Source organism: Seriola aureovittata, chromosome 19 (genome assembly GCF_021018895.1).
Source record: "Seriola aureovittata isolate HTS-2021-v1 ecotype China chromosome 19, ASM2101889v1, whole genome shotgun sequence".
Taxonomy (NCBI): domain Eukaryota; kingdom Metazoa; phylum Chordata; class Actinopteri; order Carangiformes; family Carangidae; genus Seriola; species Seriola aureovittata.
This window is the reverse complement of record NC_079382.1, coordinates 13744902-13771294: the sequence shown is the minus strand read 5'-3', so window position 1 is coordinate 13771294 and position 26393 is coordinate 13744902. Positions and strand designations below refer to the sequence as shown.

At 41.5% G+C, this 26393-nt stretch overlaps 3 protein-coding genes across 5 annotated transcripts in view; 1 reads left to right on the top strand and 2 right to left on the bottom strand.

Moving 5' to 3' along the window:
* Positions 1-118: 118 nt before the first annotated feature.
* Positions 119-8229, bottom strand: armt1 (acidic residue methyltransferase 1). Of its 2 annotated transcripts, none has more exons than XM_056363151.1 (5): positions 8086-8229; positions 3329-3434; positions 2966-3207; positions 2335-2500; positions 119-1815 (listed from the first exon to the last, which is right to left on the bottom strand). In XM_056363151.1, exons 3-5 carry the CDS (start codon positions 3160-3162, stop codon positions 1033-1035), a joined length of 1146 nt encoding a protein of 381 aa, XP_056219126.1. In that variant the 5' UTR covers positions 3163-3207; positions 3329-3434; positions 8086-8229; the 3' UTR covers positions 119-1032. The 2 variants fall into 2 exon arrangements, with proteins under 2 accessions (XP_056219126.1, XP_056219125.1); XM_056363150.1 differs by lacking the exon at positions 8086-8229 and adding an exon at positions 3771-4051.
* On the top strand, positions 4243-17588 carry zbtb2b (zinc finger and BTB domain containing 2b). The gene is made up of 3 exons (XM_056363149.1): positions 4243-8057; positions 12046-12226; positions 12777-17588. Exons 2-3 carry the CDS (start codon positions 12054-12056, stop codon positions 14191-14193), a joined length of 1590 nt encoding a protein of 529 aa, XP_056219124.1. The 5' UTR covers positions 4243-8057; positions 12046-12053; the 3' UTR covers positions 14194-17588.
* Positions 17589-18048: 460 nt separating this feature from the next.
* The window catches only part of akap12b (A kinase (PRKA) anchor protein 12b), a 45902-nt gene continuing 37557 nt past the window's right edge, over positions 18049-26393 (bottom strand). For both annotated transcript variants that reach the window (XM_056405843.1, XM_056363146.1), the window contains 2 exons: positions 21770-26161; positions 18049-20496 (listed from right to left, as the gene is read on the bottom strand). In XM_056405843.1, the coding sequence (XP_056261818.1) occupies positions 21774-26161 (4388 nt within the window). In that variant the 3' untranslated portion in view covers positions 18049-20496; positions 21770-21773. The remainder of the gene's footprint in view (positions 20497-21769; positions 26162-26393) is intronic.

The window sequence follows — 26393 nt, the reverse complement described above, 5'->3', positions numbered from 1 at the left end:
GGATAAAAATGCCACTATTTGAGGCTGTCACAAAGAAAAAGATAACGTTGCGAAACAAAGTCATTATTACACATTTGTCATTTCTCATACTTGTAAAATACGACAGTGGCGAAAGAAGACCCGTCATTACAGTTCTTTATTAAATCAAACCTATTAATGAATGTTATATGGTTTCCACTAGCAGCACTGAGAAGAATCCAGTTAAGATCATCTCTGAAGTACTGAAACAGACAGTGATTTAGATGATTTAGATGACATAACAGTGTGCACAGAGAAATCCACTTTTATCTATGAAGATACAGAGGTTTGGGTTTGCCATTTAAAACAAAACAAGTACATGTCGTCATTGTTATTGTTACACTGCTCCAATAACAGTCTACCAACTTTCAAACTGAGCAAAGTGGTAATCAAATGTTATCACCTGCCTTATTTAAATAGCTGTCTGCATGTTTTGATGCATGCATATCAATGATCTCTGAGAGCAACAGTAAAACAACCTGAGCTGAGCGGAATCAACATAAAAACAACTATATTACATTTATCATAACTCTCCTCAAGTGCATGCAAAAACTAAAGTACTGCTTCTCTAGGACAGAGATTTATAAAGCCCAATGCTTACTTAATTTCACCTAAATAATTGTTAACAGCATCTACATTAGTCTGTAAACATTGTGACTTAATACATAGTGCACGCCACATAAGCTATTTGTGATAAAAAAGCAACTTTGATTTGTTACCTTTGAGGTTAATTTCTCACCGTAAACAACTGTTTTAAAATCATGGAGAAACAGATTCAAAAGTGCTAGCATTTTAAGTATGAGATGATACAAATCTGTATTGAAAATAAAGATTTTATATTTTTCTTATCGTGCATTTCTGTATCAATCATGATGAGGTGCTAACAAACGATGAAGAACAAATACACTATTTAACAAATCCTTTCACTGAATGGTCGTATGGCTTAAAGGCATCTCCTGCTTAATGATACTTCTTATGGATCCACATCTTCCCGCTGAGATCCTGTGGTCAGTCTTACTGTTTTGACTTTGGGCTGTAGAACTGAATGATAGCGTACTTGCCACTGGTCATCCAATCTGGATCTTGGGAGGTGAGTTTCTCCCCTTGGCCCAACTGCAGACCGACCTGAACATTGGCCTTGAGAGTCCTCAGGCTACACAGTGGCGCAGGCCCAAAACCTCGTAGTGCAGAATCAAAGCCCACTGTGTGGTCCCATTCCCTGTCCCCAGTCAGCTTCCTGTAGTTCAGATCACCTTTGAACAGCAACAGGTCTGCTCCCTGCAAGGTCGCGAACAGGTCAGAAGCATCAGTTGCCATGTCACAGAATTCATGGGGCTGTGTCCAGAAAGAATGATCATGATAGGACCACACACCCTCCTTCAGGTAACTCTGCCACTGGACACCACTCTTGGACATCCACTTGTGATTGGCTGCCATGGTCTGTCGGATGGTCCACTGAAAATCGTTAGCTGTGACGTCAGAGACAAACCACGGGATGGATTTGCCATGAAAATGGATTTCACGTGCGAGGCCAGAGGAAACCAGGAAATCTGCTAAGACCAAGTCAGTGACTAACTCAAAGCCAGCATTGTCTAGTACAATGTCCACTCTGCCTGCAGTGATTTTCCCTGACTGTCCTGGCCTTTGGGCAGAAAGAAGAGTTGACCATACCATGTTGGAGTCATCCACCAAGATGAAGGATTGTAGGCTGCTGAGCGAATCTATTGGACTGGTCTTCTGTGAGTTCTCTTGGCCAGCAGATATAGACAGGTCACACTTGTTCCCCCACAGAGAAACCTAGGAGGAGTCAAATAATAAATATGAATGCCCAATAAGCAGTTTATGTTGAATAATATATATCTGTAGTACACCATTTATTTTGTTTAAATAATCCTTCGGAATGTCACACTGGATTCTACATCAAGTGTAGATAATAATCCACCATAGCGCAACAGGCACAACACAATTTTAACCCACTACTAATCAACCCCACACATGCTACGTCAAACAGACTGATGGACTAAAGTTGACTAATTGATGAAAACCCTGAGCCTAATCGCATGATGGATAAGTGCAGAATCATATTATGTCTTGCTTCGAACCCCAACATGGGTTCACCATCACTATTAGGCTTGATTATATAATATAAATATTCTAAATAAAAGAATGAAGTTAAACCTGATTATTTATTCAACTTGAGTGGAATGAGAAATATGGAAAAGGAATGCATGAATTTGTTTTTACTGATTCATTCAAAGGTCACTAAACATTTTTCACTTGGCTGTGAAGTACTAAGAGAGAATTGAAGATACTGACCAGTAGTAGTTTGTTGAAATGCTCAAGCAGCTGATTCTTAGACAGCTCTTCTCTTCCTTTGTTGATGCCCTCCAAGTATGTACACAAGGTCATTACAGCCTGCTGAGACTCAAAAAAGCTCTGAGTCTTTCCGTCATTAAAGACATCGTAGTCACTGATGGGAGGACTGCAATAAAAACAAATAAAATCAAAACCGAAGGAGAACTAGTGTACAATATAAAGAAACAAAGAAAGCTGAATTTACTTCTCTAAGACTGGGCAACATATCAATACTTTCATTTTTTATCATTTACCAAATATTGTAATTGTTAATAGTGTAATTTCCTTGAAGAATTATTTTAACAATGAGAACAATGGCACTCAAATTTGCAGTATGACGTAAAAATATAAAGAAATTACTAGGGCAGATTTTCCAAGAATGATTTCAGGACAACTGAGAGTGAAAGCAGATCTTGATCTCTGATCATTCTCCACATCATAAATTGCCATTGCTTTGCACATCCCATAAAAAAAAACTTGTCCTGTGTTTATGCCTATCCAAACAAAAATAACAATATATTGCACAGTCCAAAAGACACATAAGCAAAAGCAGGAAACAGAGCAGCAACAGATTCCCTTAAATGCTTCTCACTTGAGCCAGAGGGCCTCCTGTATCCTACGGTACATGTAGCACTCCACATAAAGCCATGGAGACTTAAACCAGCTGACCGACTCCTGGTCTCCATGCAATCCCTGGTGTCTCTGCAGGTACTGGTTCCAGGACTCTGTGTCTTGCAGGCCATCTGTCAGTGCTAGTATTGGCTTATCAGTTTGCAGCTCATTCCTCATCTTAGACAGCAGAGATATTGTTTGCTTCTCTGCCTGGATACCCTCCTGCGTGAAATTAAAGAGGAAACACAAGCAAGACCAAATTCAGATTTTCAAATGTGCCTCATAATTCAGGATGTAGTTGAAGAAAACAACTCGAATGATACTAGTGAAAAACAATTCTTACCTCTCCATATTCTTCAAAGAACTTGTTTTTGTTGCGATGTATAGTGTCTATAACTTTAGTCAGGATGGTTGGCAATCTGTCTTTTACAGTGAAATAGGCAAATGACCTGTAGAGACACGATATACCCTTTAATGTCACATAGCCACTTCTCGATACTGGAGCAGGTGCATGCACCAGTAAGCTAGCCAGCTAATTAGCAAGGTGTTACTCATTATTTTTGCAAACCTTTCGGCTGCAAAAATGCTACTTGCAAGTATAACGGTGCTGTCGTCGTGAACAAATATATTTGCTTTAAGTTTACTGAGCCTGTTAGCAAAGAGCTAATGCTACTGCTGGTTTTAACACGACAGTCCTAACGTTATGAAGCCGTTTTGAAACAGCTGTGTAGTTATACACGTTACTTAACATCGTGACAAAGTAGTTAAATCAACTGTCAACATACCCAACCACTTTCGCAGACAGTGAAGGGGGAACTCCGTGCACAGTTTGATCGGCCGCCATCATTGTAGCAGTGGGAGACAGTCCGAATTCAAACTTTATCGATAAAATGTCCAGGACAAGACAAAGTCTAGGGATCTGCTTTAGGCTTGAAGGCGGTGTGAAACGTTTACTTATCTGTGGCCGTGACACCGTGACGCTGATTACATCAAGCTCAACTTCCTCTGTTTCTGAAAACAAATATTTTACATTTTAATATTTCTTTCCTGGGTCCCTGCAGACGATTTTATCTAGGACACGGTGCTACCATCTAGCGGTCAATATGTAAACTGCAATGTCGGCATGTTGTGTGTTCAGTGCTCATGCCTGTTGTTACTGCCATTATATTTCAAAGATGCCGAACCCTGCCGTGTTTAATTTCTTGCGACTGACTTTCTGTACCCTCAGTCTTAAAGATTTCTAAGTGGGTTCTCTCTAAGGTGAATCAGAGTCCCACGCACTGCTGCATTGCGCATGGCATTTGCCGCAGCACCCCGAGCATCCCTCGTTGTCCAGGGCAACGGTCGTCATGGAGACATTGATTTGCCCTATCAACCCTTGGACCCCCCACCCCCATCCCCACAAGGCGTTTTGGCGGGAAAAGGAGGGGTAGAGTATGATTTTGGTAAAGGAAATCAGTTCTCTAGTGAGTCCCTGCTCCATACACATATACATACGTAATGTATAGTGAGCACAGCATGGTCAAGTCATATGTATTTTTAACATAGCCTGAGTTTATGATGTATGTTATAATACTCTCCAAATTGCATGTATTTATGTTGCAGTGAGGCTGCTTGTGCCTATTTTCTTTGCAAAATGGCTGAGAAGACTGTTTTTTCTGCTTTAACCTCTTTTTTTTGCTTCTCAGTTTCCACTCCAATATGAAGGCCTAAAGCAAGAGGATAAAACACCACCCGGCGCTTCAAGAAGGCCTACCCCATGACAAAATGAGAGCACAGGCAGCAAGGGTTGGGGTTGGGAACCGGGACGGGCTCTCGGCTCTTGATTCTCTTTTTGAAGAACATGACCAATTGATTGGCTGCACCCACGATTACTAGGCTGGAAAAATACGCATAACAGTTAATTCTGGCGGTGTTTTTTCCCCTCGCTCAGATCAGCCCCGGTCACTATGGGAACACGGCGGGCCGTTGTCAGGATGTGGGGTCCTTGGGAGTGGGAGTCCAGCTGCGTCCACCTCCGGTGTTCATCCACCGCCGGCCTCCCATCCCCCCGCCGGGCCCCAGCCTGGCCGGATCTGTTTTTCCAAACCGAGAGAGGATTGACTCACCACTCCGGTTTCAAAACAGGCCATGAACCGGGTGGGGGAGGGCGGCAGTTAACGTTAAAGGCCCTGTTTAAACAGGTGTTTCAGCTCACCACACATTCGCATGCAACAGCTGGCTTACAGAGTATTTCATTTGTTATGCGTAAAGTTGCTTGAAGATATGCAATGACGTCAGGGTCGGCAAAATCAGACGCCAATCTCGCTGTTCTTTTTTTTTTTTTTTTTTTTTTACGTTTTAAGCAATTTCATGCAGACTGTACTGCTGGTTTCAAAAATGCATCTTTGCAGGAAAAATCAATTTAGTGGAAATCAGCGGCAGGGGAGTCATGTGAAAGTCCAGTCTGTATCTCTATTGAGTAAGCTGTTCTGTGAAGAAAAAGTTAAAAATGATTTAAAAAAAAAGAGATAGGTCATAAGAAAGCCTTATGAAAAGAGGCAGACAGGAGTACCTAATTTTTCTGAATGGTAGAGCATTATATACAAATCTATTGACTAGAATGTATTGATTTTAATGATGAAAAACATTGAGCTGTTGTGCTTATCTGCTTCTTTCAATAACCCCCTACTGTGGGCCTTTCAGCAAAGTAAACATGCTTTTGTTTTGCTGTCATTACCCTCTACTATCTACCACTGGTCTCAATCTATGTTTTGTTTGTGAAACATTTTGTTCTCCCACAGGCCTAGGTTTTTATTAGCTAATTAGTTTTAGCAACATTGAGGACAGGATCAGATCTAGCTCTGTTTGTTGACTGGACAGAGACTTGTAGGTCCCCAGGCCCTGTTTCATAGACATTTCTGTCCCCTCCCATGTCTTCCGTCTCCTCTTACAGACTCTCCTCCCATTCTCTGCCTGCCCAACAAGCATTTTCAGATAGCTAAAACTTGCTTAGTCTGGTCCTTCTGTGGACTCCCTGTCCTAAGGCAGAAACACAACTCTGTAATGACAGGTCTGGAAAAAAGTGGTGTTTACACTGGGACAACATCCACCAACTCACTGATGACAAAATATTGATGAGACTCCAAAGTGCATTTGTGAAAAGGTCCTTCTATGTCCTGTGCCTCTGCACAGGCAATCCGTGGTTGAAATCCATTTCCAAGATATCCACTCCCGTCCCTTTACTGGTACCTCTTGCTGTTCAAAAATTGATTTCCCAAAGACCATTGAGTGTATCAGATCCCAGACAGTTTTGACAGGCAACTGTTTGTTGCAATCACAAAATAATGGCTGTAACTCAAGAGCTCATTCAGGGCCCGCAACAAGCTGGAGTAAATACTTCTTTAAGTCTTTGAGTCTGAAAAATTGTATTTACTGTTGGTGTGACTGGGTTATTAAAGGTTATTCAACCTACAGGGGGTTCTTGATACGGTTTATAGTGTGTATGCAGGTCTGACATTGATTGGGTATGGTATGCAATGTTGAACCCAGATTAGAATATATACACTGGTATTGCTTACAGTAGCAGCATTTGAGTCAAAGTTTGTAGATATTGGTAACAGCTAGCTTTCTCTGTCATTATTTGCACTCTTTTTAATAGCTTCTTGGACATGAGCTTCACAAATTAAATTAAGGACTGCCCATACAGCAGATAACCTGACAACAAAACGCTTACAAACTACAAACCAGTATTTACCAGTGACCAGTATAATCTGGTATAAATGGTCAAATATATCTCAAATCTGTTTTCATTATTTTGTGTCATACAGTTCATAATAGTTCATAAAGTTGTGTGGGAATTGGTTGATACATTTGTAAAACAAAATGGATGTATATTTCAACAGCAACAACTTTCCAAAGAGGAGGGAGTGTGTGGGTTTTGCCTTATTTTGCAGAGAATTCAATTCCAGCTTCCACAGGTAGCCCAAGAGTAAAATAAAAGCCTTATCAAGGGTGAATCCAAACTGTCCTCTAAAAATAAAACAAATGTTAAATCAGTCATCTATCCTTTTAAATCTAAAGTTTATACAAAACTCTTTGCAACTTCCTCAGACTATAAATTGTGACATATAAATAAACTTTCCTTATTTTATCACTTAATATGGATTTCACATCAGTTATTGAAATTATGATCTCAAAGGCAAAGAAAAAAGCCCAGATTTACTTTGATACAAAAGCTCCCTGAAATAGTTTACAGAAATAAAAACATTTATTTATTTATGGTAATATTTCAACGGTGATTATGTGTTTTGACCATATTTTGTAGTATGGTTTTATCTCCTTGTATCACATAATTTGTGTTACTTAGTTATAAAGGATTCAAAAAGGAAGAAGTCATTTGGTATTCATGTAGATTTTCAACCATAAGTTAGGAATGTTTTAATATTTGTGTTAGTAAAGCTAAATAGCCTTGTTTTGATACACTTTCAAAGCCTAATGAAAATATTGTAAATGTAGCTAAGTAGTTGCTAACATTAAATATGTGTATACCTCCTTTAAACTTTGAATCTTTAACAACATCAACTTTGGAGCTTCAACAAAAAAAAAAAATGCAAATGTGAGACGACTGCAGGCAAACAGTGTTATTTCAGTGAGAGACGGTGAGGGACAGTTTGTTTTTTGTTTAACGTGTCGTTAACGGCAGAGACACAATGATTAACTACCACACGATGAGTCAACATAGCTGTTAGCCGTTTATGTTCGACCTCACCGGCTGTCAAAAAGCTGGCTAGCGGGGGTTGATCTCACGGCGGTTACACAGTGCGGGAAATTAACGTTAACTCAACCGCCCCTTTGCTCAACGGATTTTTACAACGGCCGTTTTTTTGGCTGGTTTTTACCCACAGTCATGTGATTGTAACGTAAAACCCCTAACCGGAAAACACCGACGGACGACCCTCTCCGCCGCCAACGAATGCAGCGTTTGCAAGGAACAGTACAAGCTGCTGCGAGCCCAGAGAGGACGGACGAGTCCCCGGTAACAAACAAACAACGGCGACACGGCAAACTCCACGGAATTAAGCAGAGTGCAGGTACGTTTGTTTAAAGCTACATACTCACCCACTCGTTCACTTGCAGTGTTACGTTATTTGGCTACTTGTGTACGTTTTGGCTAACTGTAATTGTCACGGGGAAGTTAAAAGAGACGCGTTCGTGACCAGCCCCATCCCCCTTGCGTCTCTCGCTCTCTTTCCCTGCGTGTGTGTTGTCTGGGCGCGCCCGCGTGCGTGTATGTCCGTTTTCTCGCGCTAGCAGTAGCAACCGAGAGACCCGAGGCAGAGGCAGGAGTCAGTGCATGCGCGCTCGTTTTTGTGTGCCCACTGTAGAAGGCTTTACGTACTTAGCCGCTATTTTCTATTAGCATTATTGAACAGTTTTATTCCAGTATTGTGTTTACCTCCCTCCCATGCCTCACTCACAGGCGGTTTTAACGGTGAATAACAGAAAATTTCACTACGGAAGTAACTGGTCCACGTGTCTACATCACATCAGGGGCGGTGCTTTATTGTTGCAAACAAGTTAGTATTGATTAACACATGGTACTATGGCTAACTCACTGGATCATATGAATTAAAACCGGCCGATTTTGGCTGAATAATAGTTCCGTTTTTTATTTTTATCTCTGTCATGCCAAACATCTGGCCCATCCCACATGGGATTTCAAGACTCCGCGGTTATACTAAACATGCATCTTCCGGAAACACATAGACATTAGCAAATTAGCAAAAAAAAGTTACAACATAGTAAGTACTGCTATATTCTTTCAAATAACATTCACGCGAAGGAAAAAACAGAAAGATCTGCTATATATCTACAGTTAATCCTGACATTAAAATTTCTCATATGTGAACAGCCACCTCTGCCTTTGCACATCATCTATATTCACAAAATTAGAATCTGTTCCGAGTAAAAAGGACAATAGGAAACCACATTAAACAAATTTTATATATAATTCACTCAGCACATTGTACAAATCCGTTTTCCTCTGCCAAACTGACATACCATCCTGTTTCAACCACAAGTGGTAAAATTCCAGATCTCAGCTGGGCACATAGAGATCTTTGCTTTTTAGATAAATTATACTCTGTACCATATAAATTTTCTATCATCCCTAAATGTACTCAGTTTTGGTTGTGTCCATATACAAGTCTGCTTCCTTTACTCTGAACAAACACAGATTCTCTGAATACACTTTTGTTTTTGTTGTATTGTTTTTCTGAATTGTAGCATTCAGGCACACATTCATACTACCTTTTCAGAAAACTGAAAAGACCTGTGTGGCCACCATCTTGCTGATGCTCTGTGGCTGATCTGGAGGCAAACCATAGTTTCTGGGGGTAGCACTAAACTAGCCTTTCTTGAACAATATAATTCAAGCAATAAGTCATTATGGAACATGCCATTCAAACAACTGTGCTGTAATCAACTTAAGGAACATAGAGGTGGCAATTAGAGCTGAAATAATCAGTAGATTAATCAATTAGTCTATCAAGAGCCATATAGTAACTATTTTTTGTTATTTCACATGTGGTTTTCAGAGCTGAAAACCTAATCAAAATTTAAAGTGCATTAAAAAAAAGATGTTCAGCTTACCATAATCCTAATATTATTTATCTTCAATAGCTGCTACAGCTCTAGTGAGTTATAATGAACGAATAGCAACACAGCACATGAATCGGTGCAAGATTTAATGAAAATGTATATTGTCTGTCATATATATTAGTATGGTGGAGGGAAGGGGAGAAGGGGTGCACTCAGTTGCCAGTTCATGAGGTACATGTACTGTGGATACAACTAACAGCTCTGCAGAAAAATCCTATTGTCAAGAAGGTTATGATGTTTTAGAGAGGTGTTGGTTCAACCTATGTTGGTACTGTTAAATTGTATTGTCTTGTATTGAATTTCTTAGGGGTTTAACAATTCTCAAAGCCTATGGTTCGGCTCGATTTTTGAAACACGTTTTGGTTCATAGCTCGAGTTTTTGTTTTTAATTGGGGGGCCAAAATGCTCCCACACTGCTGACTTGAAAGTGCCTCAGGGGGCTGCATGAAACGAAAAATGAGTTTTGTTACAAGTAACGTAATGAGAGCTCAACAGGCAGCGGGTTTGGGTGGGCAGGTAGTGTTTCGGTTCCATCTTCCGGTTTCAGAATCATTATTTGGTATTATTTAAATAGTTTTTATTGTTTTATAACCTGTAACTCTAACTGTTTATTCCAACCATTTCAATTGATTGACTGAAGCAATTTTTTTTTTTATTATTATGATTTATAAACATTGTAGATACAACTGTAAATTAAAAAACAGCAGGCAAAATTGTGAATATGATTGTTTGAGTTAAAGAAATAGTTGTTGATTAATCAAGTAATCATTTCAGGTATAATTTTGGTTATCCTCCTTGATATAAATGGGGTTTTCAAAATATTATAAACCTCTCTTATTGTTACAGGACCACAAACTACAGCCTCGAAAATGACCCAAAAACGAATCAAAACCAGTTTAAAACAGTTTCAACAAAGGGAAACAAAGTGAACGTTATAGCTTTTATGAATTTGGGATTTATTGCAGAACTGTTGCATTAGAGTGAATTATTTGTAGATGGGTGTATTTAATAAACTGGTAACTGAATGTAAATTAAGGTTGTGGGGGACTAGGGCATGGTTCATATTGTGTCTGCTGTTGCTGTACCCCCCTTGCACAAGATGCGGAAACCTAGCCTTTTCCTGGAGTGGTGCAGTGCCAGCATCTTTGCACTCTGACCTCTGTTGATGAAATACATATGTGTAAAGGGCTGTTTGAGTGTTTTTATATGGTGTGGAGGTACCGAGAACTGAAGAATTCTCATCATCTTCTGTCTTTATACATTTCTTTGTCTGTGTGGGGTGGAGAAAGTGTTGGAGAAAGGACAATCACCCTGCCCAGCCCGTGCTGTTTCCCTTCTCCACTGAAAGGGGGTAGAACCAGTTCTGCCTTAAGAATGTGTGCCGACACCCATAACCCTGATCATGTGATGGCCCGAAGCCCTCATAGTCCTCCGGTGACCTTTGAGGTCAACAATACCTATATCATTGGTCACCAGAAATCATGGAGCTCTTAAACATTGAGATTGGGGATGGATGGAGGATGTGGCCTCCATCAGAACCAAATCATGCGTGTGGTGTTCCTCAATGTTTTCAGTGCATAGACAAGAACTGCAGAGATAATAAACCCTGCTTTACTCACTGCCTTCAGGCTCTCTCACTGACATTCGGTGGCCATCCTCTGTAGCTCAACTGTAAAAGCCTGATGTTGAAGTCAATTAAAGTTACTATTAAAGCAGGACGAACAAATGACACAATAGAGGTCTACATAGAATAGATTTTTCCCTATACCATTGGCATTGTAATCTTTCCTAGAAATCTGACAGTTATACATTTATTTACTATATTTATAAGGCTATGTGTTATTCCATTTAAGGGATTATGTGAGATTATAGTCTGTAAATTGTCATAACAGGTCAATAGGGAACTAAAATGGTTTTAAAACTATTAAGGCAATCTGTACAGGAAGCAGCCGGATGACTGTGGTTGTGGTTTCTATTTAAAAAAAAAAAAAATGCTGTTCATAGTTTATTTAAAACAAGACTATTTTTAATATCTAATGTCCTCAAAAATTTGAATTCACAAATAACTTGTTTTAACTCTTACCATTTCAATACGTGTCCAAATACTTACTACTGCAATGCAATGAACAAAACAGACCAACATGTTTTTAGTTTTTCAGAGCCATACCATTAATTGGTATCATTTTCTGTTTCGTTTGTGTTGGGCAAATTGTCTCTTGTGTCACAAAATAATTCTTCACTGTTGTGTAGAGTTAGCCTTTACAAGGTCGTTAGATCACCCCTGTCAGCCCGACTGTCTGTGGTCACAATAAACTCTGGTCTCCTTCCAGACAGGAAACTCATTGCTGTGTGTGTGTGTGTGTGTGTGTGTGTGTGTGTTGTGTGTGTGTGTGTGTGTGTGTGTTCGTCTTTGTGCAGGTTGAAGAATGGAGTTGGCCAACCATGGTCTTATCCTGCTGCAGCAGCTTAACGCTCAGAGGGAGTTTGGCTTCCTGTGCGACTGCACTGTGGCTATAGGAGATGTCTTCTTCAAAGCCCACAAAGCCGTCCTCGCTGCCTTCTCCAACTACTTCCGAATGCTCTTCATTCACCAGGACAGGTACAGGAGGAATGAAGTAACACTGATAACACTGGTCACATCACAAAATTTGTCTTGTTCCAAATTCTGATGCCAAAACTTACATGTCAAAATAACATTGACTTGTTCTCATGTTGTCAAACACAGAAGGAGTTTTTTTCTCTGTACTTGAGCATTGGACTGTATCTAAATCTTTTTAGTGTGATGACCCACAAGTAATGTCATTGTTCATCAGTGGATCGGATTGAAGTGACAAATTGGAGGCTCTGTAAGGGGATTAAGTGAAAAACATATATATGTTTCCCCAACAATGTGTGATGGTTCCTCCACTGAGCTCACTGCATCCAAGATTTAACCATGTGTAGGTTTTCAACAATCCATGACCAATAACTTCCTTAAATTGTCTTCATGTAGTAAAGAAATTATCAGCAATCACATCTTTTATTGTCCCTTTCTGTTGAAAGATGAAACCTGTATCAACCAGTGCTGCCATTGATAATACACAACATTGTCTAAGATTATCAAACGATATCATTTGTCACTAGTTGACTGTTATGTGTTTGTTTTTCAGTGACTGTGTGCGCCTGAAGGCTGCTGACATACAGCCAGACATCTTCAGCTACCTCCTCAACCTGATGTACACAGGCAAGCTTGCACCCCAGCTGATAGACCCTGCACGGCTGGAGCAGGGGGTCAGATTCCTGCATGCCTATCCACTCTTGCAGGAGGCCAGCCAGTCTGTGTATTCACACCCTGAGCACAGCATCAACCTCTCCACCTCCCTTTATGGCATCCAGATCTCCGACCAACAGGTTGCGCTGTCAGCCCGACTGCCAACTCGACGGCAGCTCTCCTCGCCTTTTGATGTCGAGCAGCTCGTCTCAGAGGGGAAGTATCCATCCACACCAGCTGTCACAGCTTCATACGCAAACTCCTTACCGTCCAAGCTAGCTTCCTCACCCCCAGACATGGAGGCCTCAACAAGTGGCACCAAGCCTACATCTGAGGAGGGGGTAACCGACTTGCTAAGTGCAGGCGGTTCCTCAGCCAGTGCCATCCTCCATGTAAAGCCCAGCATCATGAAGAGGAGTTCCTCCTTTAGGAAGCATTACTCGTGTCATCTGTGCAGGAGCCGATTCAACCAGAGATGCCTGCTGAGAGAGCACCTCCTGCAGCACACCCAGGGTCTTCAGCAGCCCCCAACTGAGCCCAGTAATGCACTCTCACCGGTCATGGCTGGAGAACAGAGTGTGCTAGAGCTAGAGGGGGTCCTTAAGGGAATCAAGCAAGGGTCAATTGCCCCGGCTGCAACTACAGCAGTCGAGATAATCAGTGACAGCGAGCAAACGCCTGTTTCAGGTACCAACTCGGACTCTCCCCGAGCAGAGGTGTCCACATCCAGCTGGGGATTGGGGGGGTTAAATTCTCAGGCAGACACACCACCTCCATCAGACATTGCGGACATCGACAACCTGGAGAGTGCCGACTTGGACCGGGAAGTGAAGCGGCGGAAGTATGAGTGCTCCACCTGTGGGCGCAAGTTCATTCAGAAGAGCCACTGGCGCGAACACATGTACATCCACACAGGAAAGCCCTTCAAATGCAGCGCTTGTGGCAAGAGCTTCTGCCGGGCCAACCAGGCGGCCCGCCACGTGTGCCTGAACCAGGGAGCCGACACCTACACCATGGTGGATCGACAGAGCATGGAGCTGTGCACTGCAGGCGACGACAACAGCCAGATGGAGGCGATGTTCTTGGGCTCGTCGAAGCCTTACAAGTGTAACATTTGTGCAACCACCTTCTCCAGTCCCAATGAGGTGATCAAACACCTGTGCTTCACCCAAGGGGGGTTAGTGGGACTGCAGGGAAACACAGGGGCAGGGATCCTGCTCAAACGTGAAGAGTTTTCCAAAGATGAAGGCTCTGATTTGTCCAACTCTGGCACCCCACTAGAACCCATAAAGACTGAGGAGATCCTCGTGGAGTAATGCCAAAACTGTGTCCTTTTTAACATGTATGTTTATTTTCTAAATTATGGTTAATACGTAAGCTAAAGTTAGTCAGGGTATGTATGTTGGAGGTTCTCAATCTACTTAATTTTTTTTTTTTTTAACCCTGTGACAAAAAGCAAATAGCCTATAGCTCTCAGGAGTCCAAACCAACATCATTAGAAAGCAAATAAAATTAACATTTGGCTCAAGGATAAGTTAAATACCAATGAGGGAGAGGAAGTGACTATTACTTTGTTTCATTTCATCATTTTACTATTGGCGTACATCGGTTTTAGACTCTTGTGTCAGTCTGTACCATATTGTTTTTTCTTAAGCACCACCATTGTGGTGAAACTGCACAGGCAAACTTTCAGTGTAAAAAGGAAGAGGAAGCTGAGATTTCCGGAGGGCAAAGCATGTTATGAGATGAGTTGGCTGTGCTCGATCTGAGGAGGAGAAAGAAGTGGTAACTACTAACAATCTGTTTGTACATGGTCATAAACGAGAGGCTGATTCTGCAGATCAGGTACAGATTATAATTCCAGCTAAAAGCACACAGAATATTCAGACCTGAGACAATCTGTGCTCTTTTATTTTTGAGCTGACACCCGATATGCAGGAAAGTGCATTTGTCTTCCATTTATGTTTTGGCTCAGCAGAATCTTGAAATGTAATGTTATGACCGTTAATTGCTCCCTTCTCTGCAACCATATAGATGTTTATTCTGTATTTTGTTGAAGTGTGGTTATGGTCCTTGTCTGATTGCAGCATATAAAAGCACAATTGCTAGACATAATAAGAGTTAGACCAAAAACTGGTCATATCACAAGCAAGAGCCGTCATTGTGTTTACAGTTGTGCCACTTTGATTATTTTTTTAATTTCTCATTTTTACCTGTTATGTTGTATAACTCTTTGGTTACTGACTGAAGAAACAATATGTCCCATCCAGACACACATACCTTCATAGGAGGCTGTCCTGTACAATATTGTACATCTCGTCTATGTTATAAGTTGCTTGAATCTACTCCTAAAAGCCCTTAAATTTAGTTCAACATGCTTTTCTAATTTTATATACAGTGCTATATTTACAAAGGATACATTATATTGCAAAGGTGTATGTATATTAGTAGACGAATAGCTTTCAAAATAGAAATACATTTGGTTTAACAAAAGTTTATGTATTAGGGATGGGCATGATGAATTAATTTTTAATCTCTTCAAGATGTTAGGTAAAATCTGAGCTTGATTTTCATTGTATGAGCTTTTAAAAATATGTTATAATTAAAATTATTCACAATTTTACATCCCCTTTGCCATTGCCAAACTTATACTAATTGCTAACCTGACTCATTTTGTGCAAAGGGAAACATTTTCTCTATATTGTAGATTAATAATATTGTAGACCTTCTGACATTTATATTTGTTGTATAAGTTTGTTCAAATCAGAAAATATAAGTAGCGGTTGCAAAAATAGTCATTTATTAAAAAAAACAAAAAACAAAACAAAAAAATGTGTGGGTGAAAATATGCAGATGAACATGTTGAAACGTGTATGATGTAGCGGTTTAGAGCAGTAGAGTTTGACTGTTTCACTCAGGCAAGTGTGACATTGTGACAGAGAGAGTTGCCTTTTAAAAAGATGTTTGCAAGAAATATAACAGTGATAACTCTGTATAGCAGACTGTCTGGACAAACGTATGGAAATATAACAGAAAAGGTGCCATTTATTATAACTTAACAGCAACATCAAATCTTTGGGATAACGAGCATTTTCTGTGTACTACTGATGACTGCAAGTTGTGAAAAATATTTACGTACATGTCCAATAAATGTGAAGCAAGCAAAGTGAGAAGGCAGTTATATAATTTATCATGTCAGAACATGTCAAGTGTGAAAATTCAGCTCCAGTAGTATAATTTTAACAGTAGCAGTGAGCATCTGCTTTGGTTTCTCTGTTGCAAACCTGTGATTTAACTGAACCTAGAAGGATAACTTGAAATTTGATGTTTTTTTTTCTTGTACTTTCATATTTCATGATTCACAGTTCACTGGAGAGAGGCTTGTAAAATAGTCTCAGTATGATTATTGTTTCCTCCAGTAAGAAATGGATTCTATACTATTGTTATTAACTACTACAAAATTGCCTATTTTTTTTGCTGCAAATGCTATAAAATAAGCTTGTACGCAAATAAGTTTGGGATGTTGCCAATTTATCCAATTCATGAGGTTACAAAAACATGTCTTCCAATACTTCTGCAAGGCATCGAGTCTAATAATGTTAGTATCCTGTTATCCTATTTGCTGTGATCATCCTCGAGACCAGTTTAACAATTCACAAGATTTAATGATATAATTTGGAACATAACTTACCAGAGCTCATTAATGTGTTTTTTTTTTTTTGTTTTTGTTTTTTTTTTTTATAAATATAGTCTTTGTTTATTGTTAATTGACCTATTTCTGTCTGTTTTAGCGTTTTAATAATTTTCTGAAAAAATGCCCATCCCTAGTACGTTTAATATGCGTTGTTTTCTGTCTTTATTTTGAGTCATTTTCACCCAGGCAGACTTTTCATCTTCAAGTTGTTTTTGTGACAGTGAGGATGAGGCCCAGCTGAAATTAGTTTTAAGTGGGATTTTTTTTTTTTTCTTACTACTTTAAATCCTACTATGATAAGAATCGGTAAGCAGATGTTGCTTTGATGCAGTGAGCCCAGTGTTTGGCTAGATGGAGCTGTTTTTCTTTACTGTCTACTCAGGTCCGAAGTGAAGGGGAAATCTATCAAATTTGAACAGTGATATCTTTATTAATGTGGCTGTGTGGTTGCCAATTATAACCTTTTGAATATAAATCAATATTCCGTCATATTTTAGTTCACATAAAAACACAAATGTCTGTGAATTAATTCAATGTTACAAGTGTTTCGTATTGACTAACCGGGAAGGATTCTTGTTTGTGTCTTGTCTTGGCAATTGAAATGCTCTACTACTGACATTCATTTCTCAGAGCTAAAGTGATACACAGAAATATGTGCTTTATGAAAAGTTACAGTTGTAGTTGTTGTTCTGCAAGACCGGTCTTGTAACCTTGTAAGGTTTGTCTCTGTGTGTGTGTTTAAACATCTCAGTATCTCAGGAAGATGAGAAGTTTGACATTGTCTTTTCTGTCCACTGTTATTAATCAAAATGATCATTTCCACATTTGTGAGGACCCCCACCCATGATACTTGAGCGCACACAAAATTACCCCACTCTCCAGTGCCCATCTGACATCTACTGTGACCAGTCTGTGTTCTCAGGAATGTGAGTAATTTTCTGTATAAACATACCTTTTTTTGTTTTGGTTGTTTTTTTTTCAGTGAAGAATGAACAATAAAAACATGTCTTTTTATAATTATGGATGTTTTTTGTCTTCTCTTTACTACATTACCGCATTACGAGAAATTCATCATTTATGTTAGGCTGGTAACGCTTTACTTACATAAGATAATGTTGCTACCAGCACACATTTGTTTGACAGTGTTTGTCAACAATTATAACTTCTCATTGGAAGACACATTTTATATTATTACAACTATGATTTACTTTCAGATCTGTTTATGCGCCAGCCCCAGATTCAGGATGCAGGAACAGGAAGAGTTATAGATGGTGACAAATACATTAATAAACACTTATATGTGCTTATAGTGTGTCATAAACCAGCTATTTATTAAAGGCTTATACACTCACTGATTATAAATGCTAAATGGTGGTGGTGGGAGGAGAAGGGGTTGACTTATTAAATAATAATTGATTATGTTATGTAACAGATAGATTATATAATGTAAAAGATCCAGGAACTAATACAAAGCACACACCATTTTTTTCTAACTTTATTGAATGAAATATAGACAAGTTTCTGTATCCTTACTATTAACAGCTTGGAAAATATAAAAGACAATTAAGACCATGCTACATGGATATTATGCTAAATGGCTGCAGGTTATTAGTTAATATTACAACAGTATGATTTTTAAGTACATACAGTAGGTATACAATCTGTACAAATGTTAACAGGTTCACAGTTAAGTGTTACAAAAAGCAGGGAGGACTGAAGTGGGCAAGTGCCCCAACTAAATGCTTTACATTATGCAACAAAAGCAAAAGTCTTTAGTTCACTCTGTCATTTTTACTCAATTATTTTACATAAAGCATGTGTCGTGGATGTGTCACGCCCTCTAGAGTCAAAGTAAAGGGAAGTGGTGACCTAACAGGGGTCTGTACTTCCTGATCTTTTTCTCGTTTGGTCATAAAGCTTAGTGAAATGTGAGCCACCAAAATAAAATGAACGGCTTTTAGAAGCACTCACCATTACTATCTCAAGATATCCCAATGATTGCAACTTTGTCAAATTTGGTAGGAAAAATAAATACCAGTGTAACTCACAGTCACATGTCCGTTTTGGTGGTAAAACTGGAGCCAAGGAATGTTTCAGATATTCCTCCAGCCTAAATCATTTCCCCCTTTGCCAATAAAATTCAAAAATAAGCCCTGACCCTATGACTTAGGTTTGGTGAATGATTCAAAGTAGCTGAGTAGATGCTTTGGGAATCTAATTGAATGCAACTTATACAATACAACTTATCCTGTGAGCAATGGAAAGTCCGTGACTCCCTGATTTATCCTAACTCAATTTGGCTTTTAAATTAAGAGTAAAATGAGCTTTTGTTGTTATTTGTGGTACCATGCAGTTTGTGCCTCTCTAAATCCTCAACCAAGTGAGTCTGGTGCCAGTTTAATGGACCTGAGCTATCATGCTTGGTGAGGAACACAAAAAAGTGCAGGTCTAGCATAAGACTGAACAGAACAAAGACAGTTTTCATACTTTTATCACCCTTGTTAACACACACAGTTGAAGTCAAAATGACACAAATGACTAAAGACTAAAGGGTGTACTACTTTTCATAGGCAGCAGAGGGTGTCAACATACAGTCTTTTCATCAAGAAATATAAATTAAGTGTAGCAAGGAAGGTATTTAACCTCAATAAAACTACCACACACACCAATGATACATATGTCACACAGTAACAAGGCCATTAAACACTGTGAACATGAGATGCTTTGTAAGTGTTTCTTACATGCACTTGTCTACCCAGTATGACTCTTCCAGTGTCAGAATTTGCACGTTACTGTTTACCAAATACCTCTGCCACATGATCAAATGAGGGTGTCATAATAATATTTTATTGTATTATTACGTGAAACAATGCGTAACAATGTCTTTTTCACAGTGAATCAGGCAGTGATTGTTTGTTTCTTATCTACATGAAGCTTATTAAGTATTTTTGCCGGGGTGCAGAGTGAAGAACACATTGTGACAAAAGTCAAAACACGTGGTGCATTTCTGGTAGGTATCATCACACTCTCTGCCTTCCTGTTTTCATTTCTGCTGTCAGTCTTATCACTTACTGTCAGTGGAATCACACTTGTACCATGGTTTAATTATAATTGCTACAGATGCTTGAAATAATCTTACGAATATGACAGTTAAAGCTGTGACACACAAGGCACTTTTATGCAGCAGTTTCACATTTGTTTTGGTAGATTTTACTGAACCTTATTTTTTTTGGATGTTTGTATCACCCTTCAAAGTCACTGTCATAATGTTGCTCAAAAGAATACCTAATGTTTCACAGCTTAGTATGGGAATTTTAAGAACAGGAAACAATGTCCATACAATAACAAAATGGGACAAAAAAAATGAAAAAATAAAGACTTGGGGTGAATGAAAGAATACTCAAGTTATAAATACAATATACAAGATAGTAATCCTCCATCTCTTCACCTTCTGACACCATCTCACTCTCGCTACTATACACATACAAACACACGCGCACACACACACACACACACATGCACAGATACACACTCGACCAGGTTTTGCAGACTCTTGCCTTATGCAGCAAGGGCAATGGAAAGTCACTGAGACATTGAACATACATCACACCGATAAGAAGCCAGATGGGATGCTTCTGAGGCACAGGACATGCGTGAGTGTGCGTGAGAGAGTCAGTGGGTGGGTGAGGATGTGTCGGCGGGGTCGTCACGTTGTTGTGACGGGGAGGGCTGCGGGATGGGGTTGGGGTACAGGTGGAAGGGGAGGTGGAGAGAATGGCAGAGGTGTCACTCAGTCTCTCTGGGCGGGGCCCAGTCTCAGCGTGTTACCACAGAGCAGCCACCTTCTTTCTCTTTCTCTCTCTCTTTCTCTCTCTCTTCCTGGTCCAGACAGTGTGTCTCCCAGGCATTAGTCTTGTATCGTCAGCTGTGGTGGAGAGGGAACAAAACAGTTATTAGGAACAAGTAAAAAAAGAACTGCATCTGCATATCAATGTAATACAATATATACACTCACTGCATTCAGTTGTGCACTGTGACAGTGAATTCAGCAACTATATTATGTAATGCACCATGCACCTTTTTCCTAACGTGCTACAAACAACCTTGTCCTGACTGTTTTCAGTTCATACTATAACTGTGTGTCATATGTACTGTGTATTGTATATATCAGTGTCAGTAAATCCAGAGAGATAAATAGCACATAACATGAAAAGTTATTTATATACTGTACATATAAAATACGGTATTCTTTATCTCGTATCCAATACTTTTAGTTTTTGTTTTTCTATTTTAATGTTTGATTTTACCAACATTCATCTTTCATTTGTCCTTTTATGCCCCTCAAGGTTTATTGGATGTTTCAGGACACACTTACTGCGAGAGCGCTGTTGTACCATTGCTGCTTATAAGCTGCTGTAACTCACTAAGCTTCGCTCCCATTTCTATTCCTCTCCAGACTCTCCTCTGCTGCAGAGCTGCATGTCTGCTTTAATAAATATGAAAGTGAACTACGCCCAGTTTCTTCCTCCTCTTCACCGCTTATATCAGACAACTTCAGACACTGTCACTAAAACATTGTTGCACGTTACAAATTGCTGCCCCTTTGCACATACTGAAAATATAATTCAATCAAAGCAACTGAAAAAAAACACCCCAACTTGAGCTCTTTGAAGCTTTGTAACCGAACCTAACAAACGCGTACTCCGACATGGTTTCTTGACTCCATACTGAGCCTGTGATAGAAGGAAAACAGGAGGAGGGAGTGGAGGAATCATAATCAGTCTTTCAGCACAAGTTCATCTGCCCCTCACACACCGCTTCCCTTTAAGACCCCGGCCTACAAAGAAGGGGTCAATGGCGGCATTCCTGCTTTGATATCAAAGGTCCCCTGGTTACTCGTAGCCCGAACAAAAGCTTTTTCATCTGGTCAGTGGGCAAATCCCCTCCCCTTCTCCCTAATAAAAGTAGGGCCCATTGATGTTTCAAAAAAGCCACTATGAGAAGATTGCACGATAGGCCTACAAAGGAATTTCGAAAATAACTAAATTTTTTCACTATTTCATAGTGATGGAAATGTAATAATGTAATACCTCATGTAATACTGAAGAACTAAATATCACCTGCATTTTGATCTATTACCATTTAAACAGTTGTCATGACAATTCAAACATATATCAGAGTTGTAAGTTCAGTCTCACCTGCTCATGATGCTGCTGTGATCTCTGTGGACACAGGCTCGATCTCCTTCACTGCTTCCTCAATCACTTCGATCACCTGCGCCATCACCTCTGCGCACTTTCCTGACGGCGGTTTCTCTGTCTCTGTCTCTGGCTGGCTGGCTGCTGCCTCTGTGACTTGGCTGGGATCGGACACTTCTCCTGAAGCTGTCGCTGGAGCTTCTTCTGACAGTGTTGAGAGTTTGCTTGCACTTGCGGGGCTCTCGGCTTTTACGCTGGTGTCTTCAGTCACGGGACCGTTGCTGTCAAACTCTTCCGCAGCCTCTTCTGCCACTGATTCCTCAACCACCTCCGCTGTCTGCAGGACCACCTGTACTGGCATGTGGATCGCAAGCACTTTCTCTCCCTCTGAAGGGGCCTCTGGTGTAGTTTCCTCTGATTGTGGTTTCACTTCCTCAGCTGCTTCTTTTACATCTGGTTCCTGAACTGCTTCTTCTTCTTTGCTCTGTTCCTCCTTGACCTGTTCAAGCTCTTCACTCTCTGCCTTTATTTCTACAACTTCTTCCACTACAACAATTTCTTCACTTACTTTTACCTCCACAGCTTGCCTCAACTCTTCCTCTGGTTTCTTCTCCTCCTCCCCGACATAGGCATCAGTGCTCTCTATCACCTCTATTTGGATAGTGTCCGTAACCTCCATGGCAACATGAAGTGGCTGAGGAGACTTTGGTGCTGGTTTTTCACAGATGACAGCGACAGGGGTTTCAGTGATAACAGGGGCCACTGATGTGATCTCAATCTCTTCCTCTGTTGTTGCTATTGCCTGGACTGGTGTTGGGGTGGTGGCTGTTGGGCTGGCGGGCTTTTTAGGTTCAGGCTTGTCTTCTGAAACTTTTTCCATGGCATCCTGAATGACAGCCTGGGCAATGACCATGCTCTGTGCCTCAATCTCACGGGCCGGATAGACATCCTCCTTGATATCTTCAGTCTTCTCGGTGGCCTGCTCGGGGACTACACTGATCTCTGACTCTGCTGTTTGAACCATAGTGGCCTCCACAGTCTCCACAACCGTACCCTCCTCCTTGGCTTCTTCCACCTGGACTGGTTTATCACAGACTGCCTCCGACGCCGCTGGGTCTTTCACGACCACCTCATCTGAGATTGCCACTTGGTCAGACTCGGTACTGAGTGAGGAGACAATGACCACTGTTTCTGTGATAACAGGAGCCTCCTCACTTGGTATGACTACAGGGATGACTGGCTCAGTCTCCTTTGTGATGGTGATCTTTGCAGTTTCACCGATAGTAGAAGACATCTCTTCAGTCGTTACCTGAGCGACCTCTTTTATGGGTGAGTTTTCTTCAGTGGCAGCAAGTTGCTCTGTGTCCATTTTCACTTCCTTGGTCTCAACAATTGGCTCAGAGACCTCTATGCTCTGGGTGCAGACAGCAATTTCAGATGTTGGTGTAATGGGATTGACTACTACAGATTTAGGGGAGTTCTCGCTCACGGAGGTGGCCTGAATGACCTCAGTCTCCTCTAGAACAGTGTTGATGACTCCAACCTTCTCCAGCTCAGGTTCATAGCTCTCAGTGGCAGCTTGAATATCTGTCGCTTCACTCTGTGAATTTTCAACAACAGGCTCAAGGTCAATGGTTTCTACCTCCTGGGCTTGGGCCATGATCACTTCATCTGCTGCAAGAGTGGCTTTCTCTGTACTTGCTGGCTTCTCGTCTATTGCCACCTCTGTGCTCAGGGAATCACGGACCACAGCCACACACTCTACAAGGGGAACCACAGGCTTCTCCAGAGTTACTTTGGCAATCTCCTTGGTGCCTAAGCCGGTGCATATAGCCATGGCCTCATCTTGAGCATGTGGCACCAGAATGGTATTTTCCTTAGCCTCTGCAGTCTCAGTTGGTGGTTCATACTCAGTATTTTCAGTAGCTACCTCTACTTGTACATCTTCAACAGTCACAGATGTTTGAGCTGGGATTTCACTGATTTGGGCCTCAATAGCCCCCACTACCTCCTGGGCGGTTCCCGACTTAGGTCCTTGAGGAACAGGGGTGGTTTTTGCAGCTAGAGCCAGAGTGACAGGCTTTTCTTCAGCTGTGGACAGCCTGCGCCCCATGCGACCTGGAGCTTTAGGAGGCAGCGTAGCTTGGTCCTCAGTTTCATCCTCTGCAATGTCAGTGTCAACAGACCTAGGTGTGGCAGCATTCTCTGCCTCCTCTGGGATGTCACTCAACTGATCGTTTTTATCATCAATGTCTTCGACGGTGGCTGGAATCCACGACGGGGACCTATCTTCAGTGGACACTTTAATCTGGACTGCAGCTGGTTCTGCCGGTGCTTCCTGTTCGGCCTCAACTTGCTCGTCATACTCGGACATAGGAACCACAGCCGGGGTGTCAGAGTCCTCCTCACCTGAGCCCATTTCAGTGGAGGCTTGTTTTTCAGCCTTCTTCTTCCTGCGTCCAGGGAAGAACTTCCTCAAAGAGAAAGATGATTCATCCTTTGGTGCTTCACTGTCTGACTGGACCTGCTCTGCACTCTCCTCTGGCTTTTCCTCAGCTTTGGCCTTATTCTTTGACATAACCATGCGTTTCAGCGTGTCCCAGGTGGATTCTCTCTCAGGAGGGCTGTTTAATGGTTCAGGGGAGGAAACAACTTCTCCCTCACTCTCTGTGTTTTGGGAAGTGACAATGGGAGCCTCAGTTTTGCTCTCCTGTTCCCCCTCTACTGCTGCTGATGCTGCTGCTGCTGCTGCAGCTTCCTCTTCAATCTTGGTCTCATCATCATCATCAGAATCAGAGGTCCTCCTTGTCTTCTTTTTGGGTCCACCCATACACATTAGGGCCTCCCAGGAGACAGAGGTGTCCATTTTCCTTTTGGGCTCCTCGGTGCTGCTGACCAGTTTCTCTGTGTTTTCAGTCTTTGGCTCTTCCTCAGTTGGCTTTTCCTCCTCAGCATCTTCCTCAACACTCTTATCTGCTAATGCAGCACTCTCAGAAGAGGGCAGAGGCTTTGCTGGTTTCTCACCTGTGGCTTCATCTTCACTCTCAGAAGACCTTTTCACAATCTTCTTGGGTGTTACTAGTTTCTTGAAGGAGGACCAGGCAATGATTCCCTCTTTTTTCTTCTCTCCATCAGAGGCAACTTCCCCCTCAGTCTCTTGGCTAGACCCATTCTGAGTGACCTCCACAGCAATAACATGCTCTCCTGATTCCTCTGGAGATGAGGGCCCACTGTCAGCTTTAGGAGCCTCTGTTAACTCAGTGGAGGACTGCAGTTGCTTGGCTGCCTGCTCCCCAGACTCAGTCAGTTTGCTCTCGGCATCTTTCTTGTTCTTCTGCTTCTTAGTTGACAGCTTCTTTAAGCCAGCTCCAGTGAAGAGCTTCTTCAGGGGGCTTCCCTGGGGCTTTGCTTTCTCCTGCGATGATAGCAGCTCCGCCTCAGAAGTCACCTCCGCTGGAGCCTTCTCCTCTTCTGCACCACCTTCCGCTTTTTCCTCTTCTTGTTTGGTCTCATCAGTAGTAGCTGCTGCAGGAGCAGGGGTTTCAACAGTGGCATTGGGCTCTGGTGTCGTCTCTGATTTTTCTTCCTCAGGAGCAACTGGTGCTTCCTCCTTGGGCTCTGATTTCTCTTCCTCAGGAGTTGCTGGCGCCTCCTCCTTGGTTTCTTGCTCTGCCTCAGTCTTCTCCTCCTTTTCGTCCACTGCAGCAGGAGTTTCCTCTGTCTTAGCAGTCTCCTCCTCGACAGCTGCCTCCTTGTCCTCCTCCTCTTTTGTCTTCTTGATGCTGGCCTTCTTTCGTAGGTTAGAGAAGAGTCCTCCACTGAAGAGCTTTCTGAAGGGGGACAGGGTGGTCTCCTGGGAGGGTGGAGTGGCCTCTTCTTCCTTCTCAGCTCCTTCCTCCTTTACTGCTTCATCAGTAGCTTCAGCAGCAGTGCCTTCATCTGGGGCATCAGTGGCTTCAGCTTTGTCAGTATCATCTTTAGTGACTTCTGTCTCAGCAGCAGCTGCCTCTGTGTCAGCCTCCTTTTCTTCAGCCGTGTTCTTCTCCTCAGCAGCCTCCTCCTTCTTTGTAGGTTCCTCAGTCCCACTAACCTCCTCTCCTTCTTTATCTTTGACTGTCAGTAGCTTCACAGGCTCTTTTTCCTCACTCTTGTCCTTCTTCAGAGTGAACTTAAAGCCCACAAAGCGGAAGATCTTCTTGAAACCCACTTCATTGGCATCGTCAGGTTTCTCCTCCGCTGCCTTCTCCTCAACAGCGGAGATGTCATTGGCATCAGGAGACTCTTTCTCCACTTTCTCCCCGTTCACTTGAGGAGCCACTTCATCCTGGATGGTGCCCATAGTCTCAGGAGCCTCGTCCTTCTGAGCCACAGATACACCATCTGGCTGGCCAACTGAAATGACAAGAAAAGAAAGAGCTGTCAGTATGATACTGATCAAATTTATCACTTTAGCTCTACTACTTCCCTATACAGCTCATACTCTGCTACAGGAAGCTCACTAACAATATTCCCATGATATTCATGTAAAAATGCTGTGCTGTGCATTATGTAACATTTAATTCAACAAATTCAGGTAATGATGAGGAATTCAGCTCAAACAGCATAAACCACTCTGTGTTTAATC

Bases quoted from the DNA above. Each gene is read 5' to 3' on its own strand.
- armt1 (XM_056363150.1), bottom strand. From the start codon at position 3,832: ATGATGGCGGCCGATCAAACTGTGCACGGAGTTCCCCCTTCACTGTCT. The intron at 3,208-3,328 runs GTAAGAATTGTT...AATTTCACGCAG, and splicing joins TCTTTGAAGAATATGGAGAG to GAGGGTATCCAGGCAGAGAA. The intron at 1,816-2,334 runs GTCAGTATCTTC...GACTCCTCCTAG, and splicing joins ATTTCAACAAACTACTACTG to GTTTCTCTGTGGGGGAACAA.
- zbtb2b (XM_056363149.1), top strand. From the start codon at position 12,054: ATGGAGTTGGCCAACCATGGTCTTATCCTGCTGCAGCAGCTTAACGCT. The intron at 12,227-12,776 runs GTACAGGAGGAA...TTTGTTTTTCAG, and splicing joins CTCTTCATTCACCAGGACAG to TGACTGTGTGCGCCTGAAGG.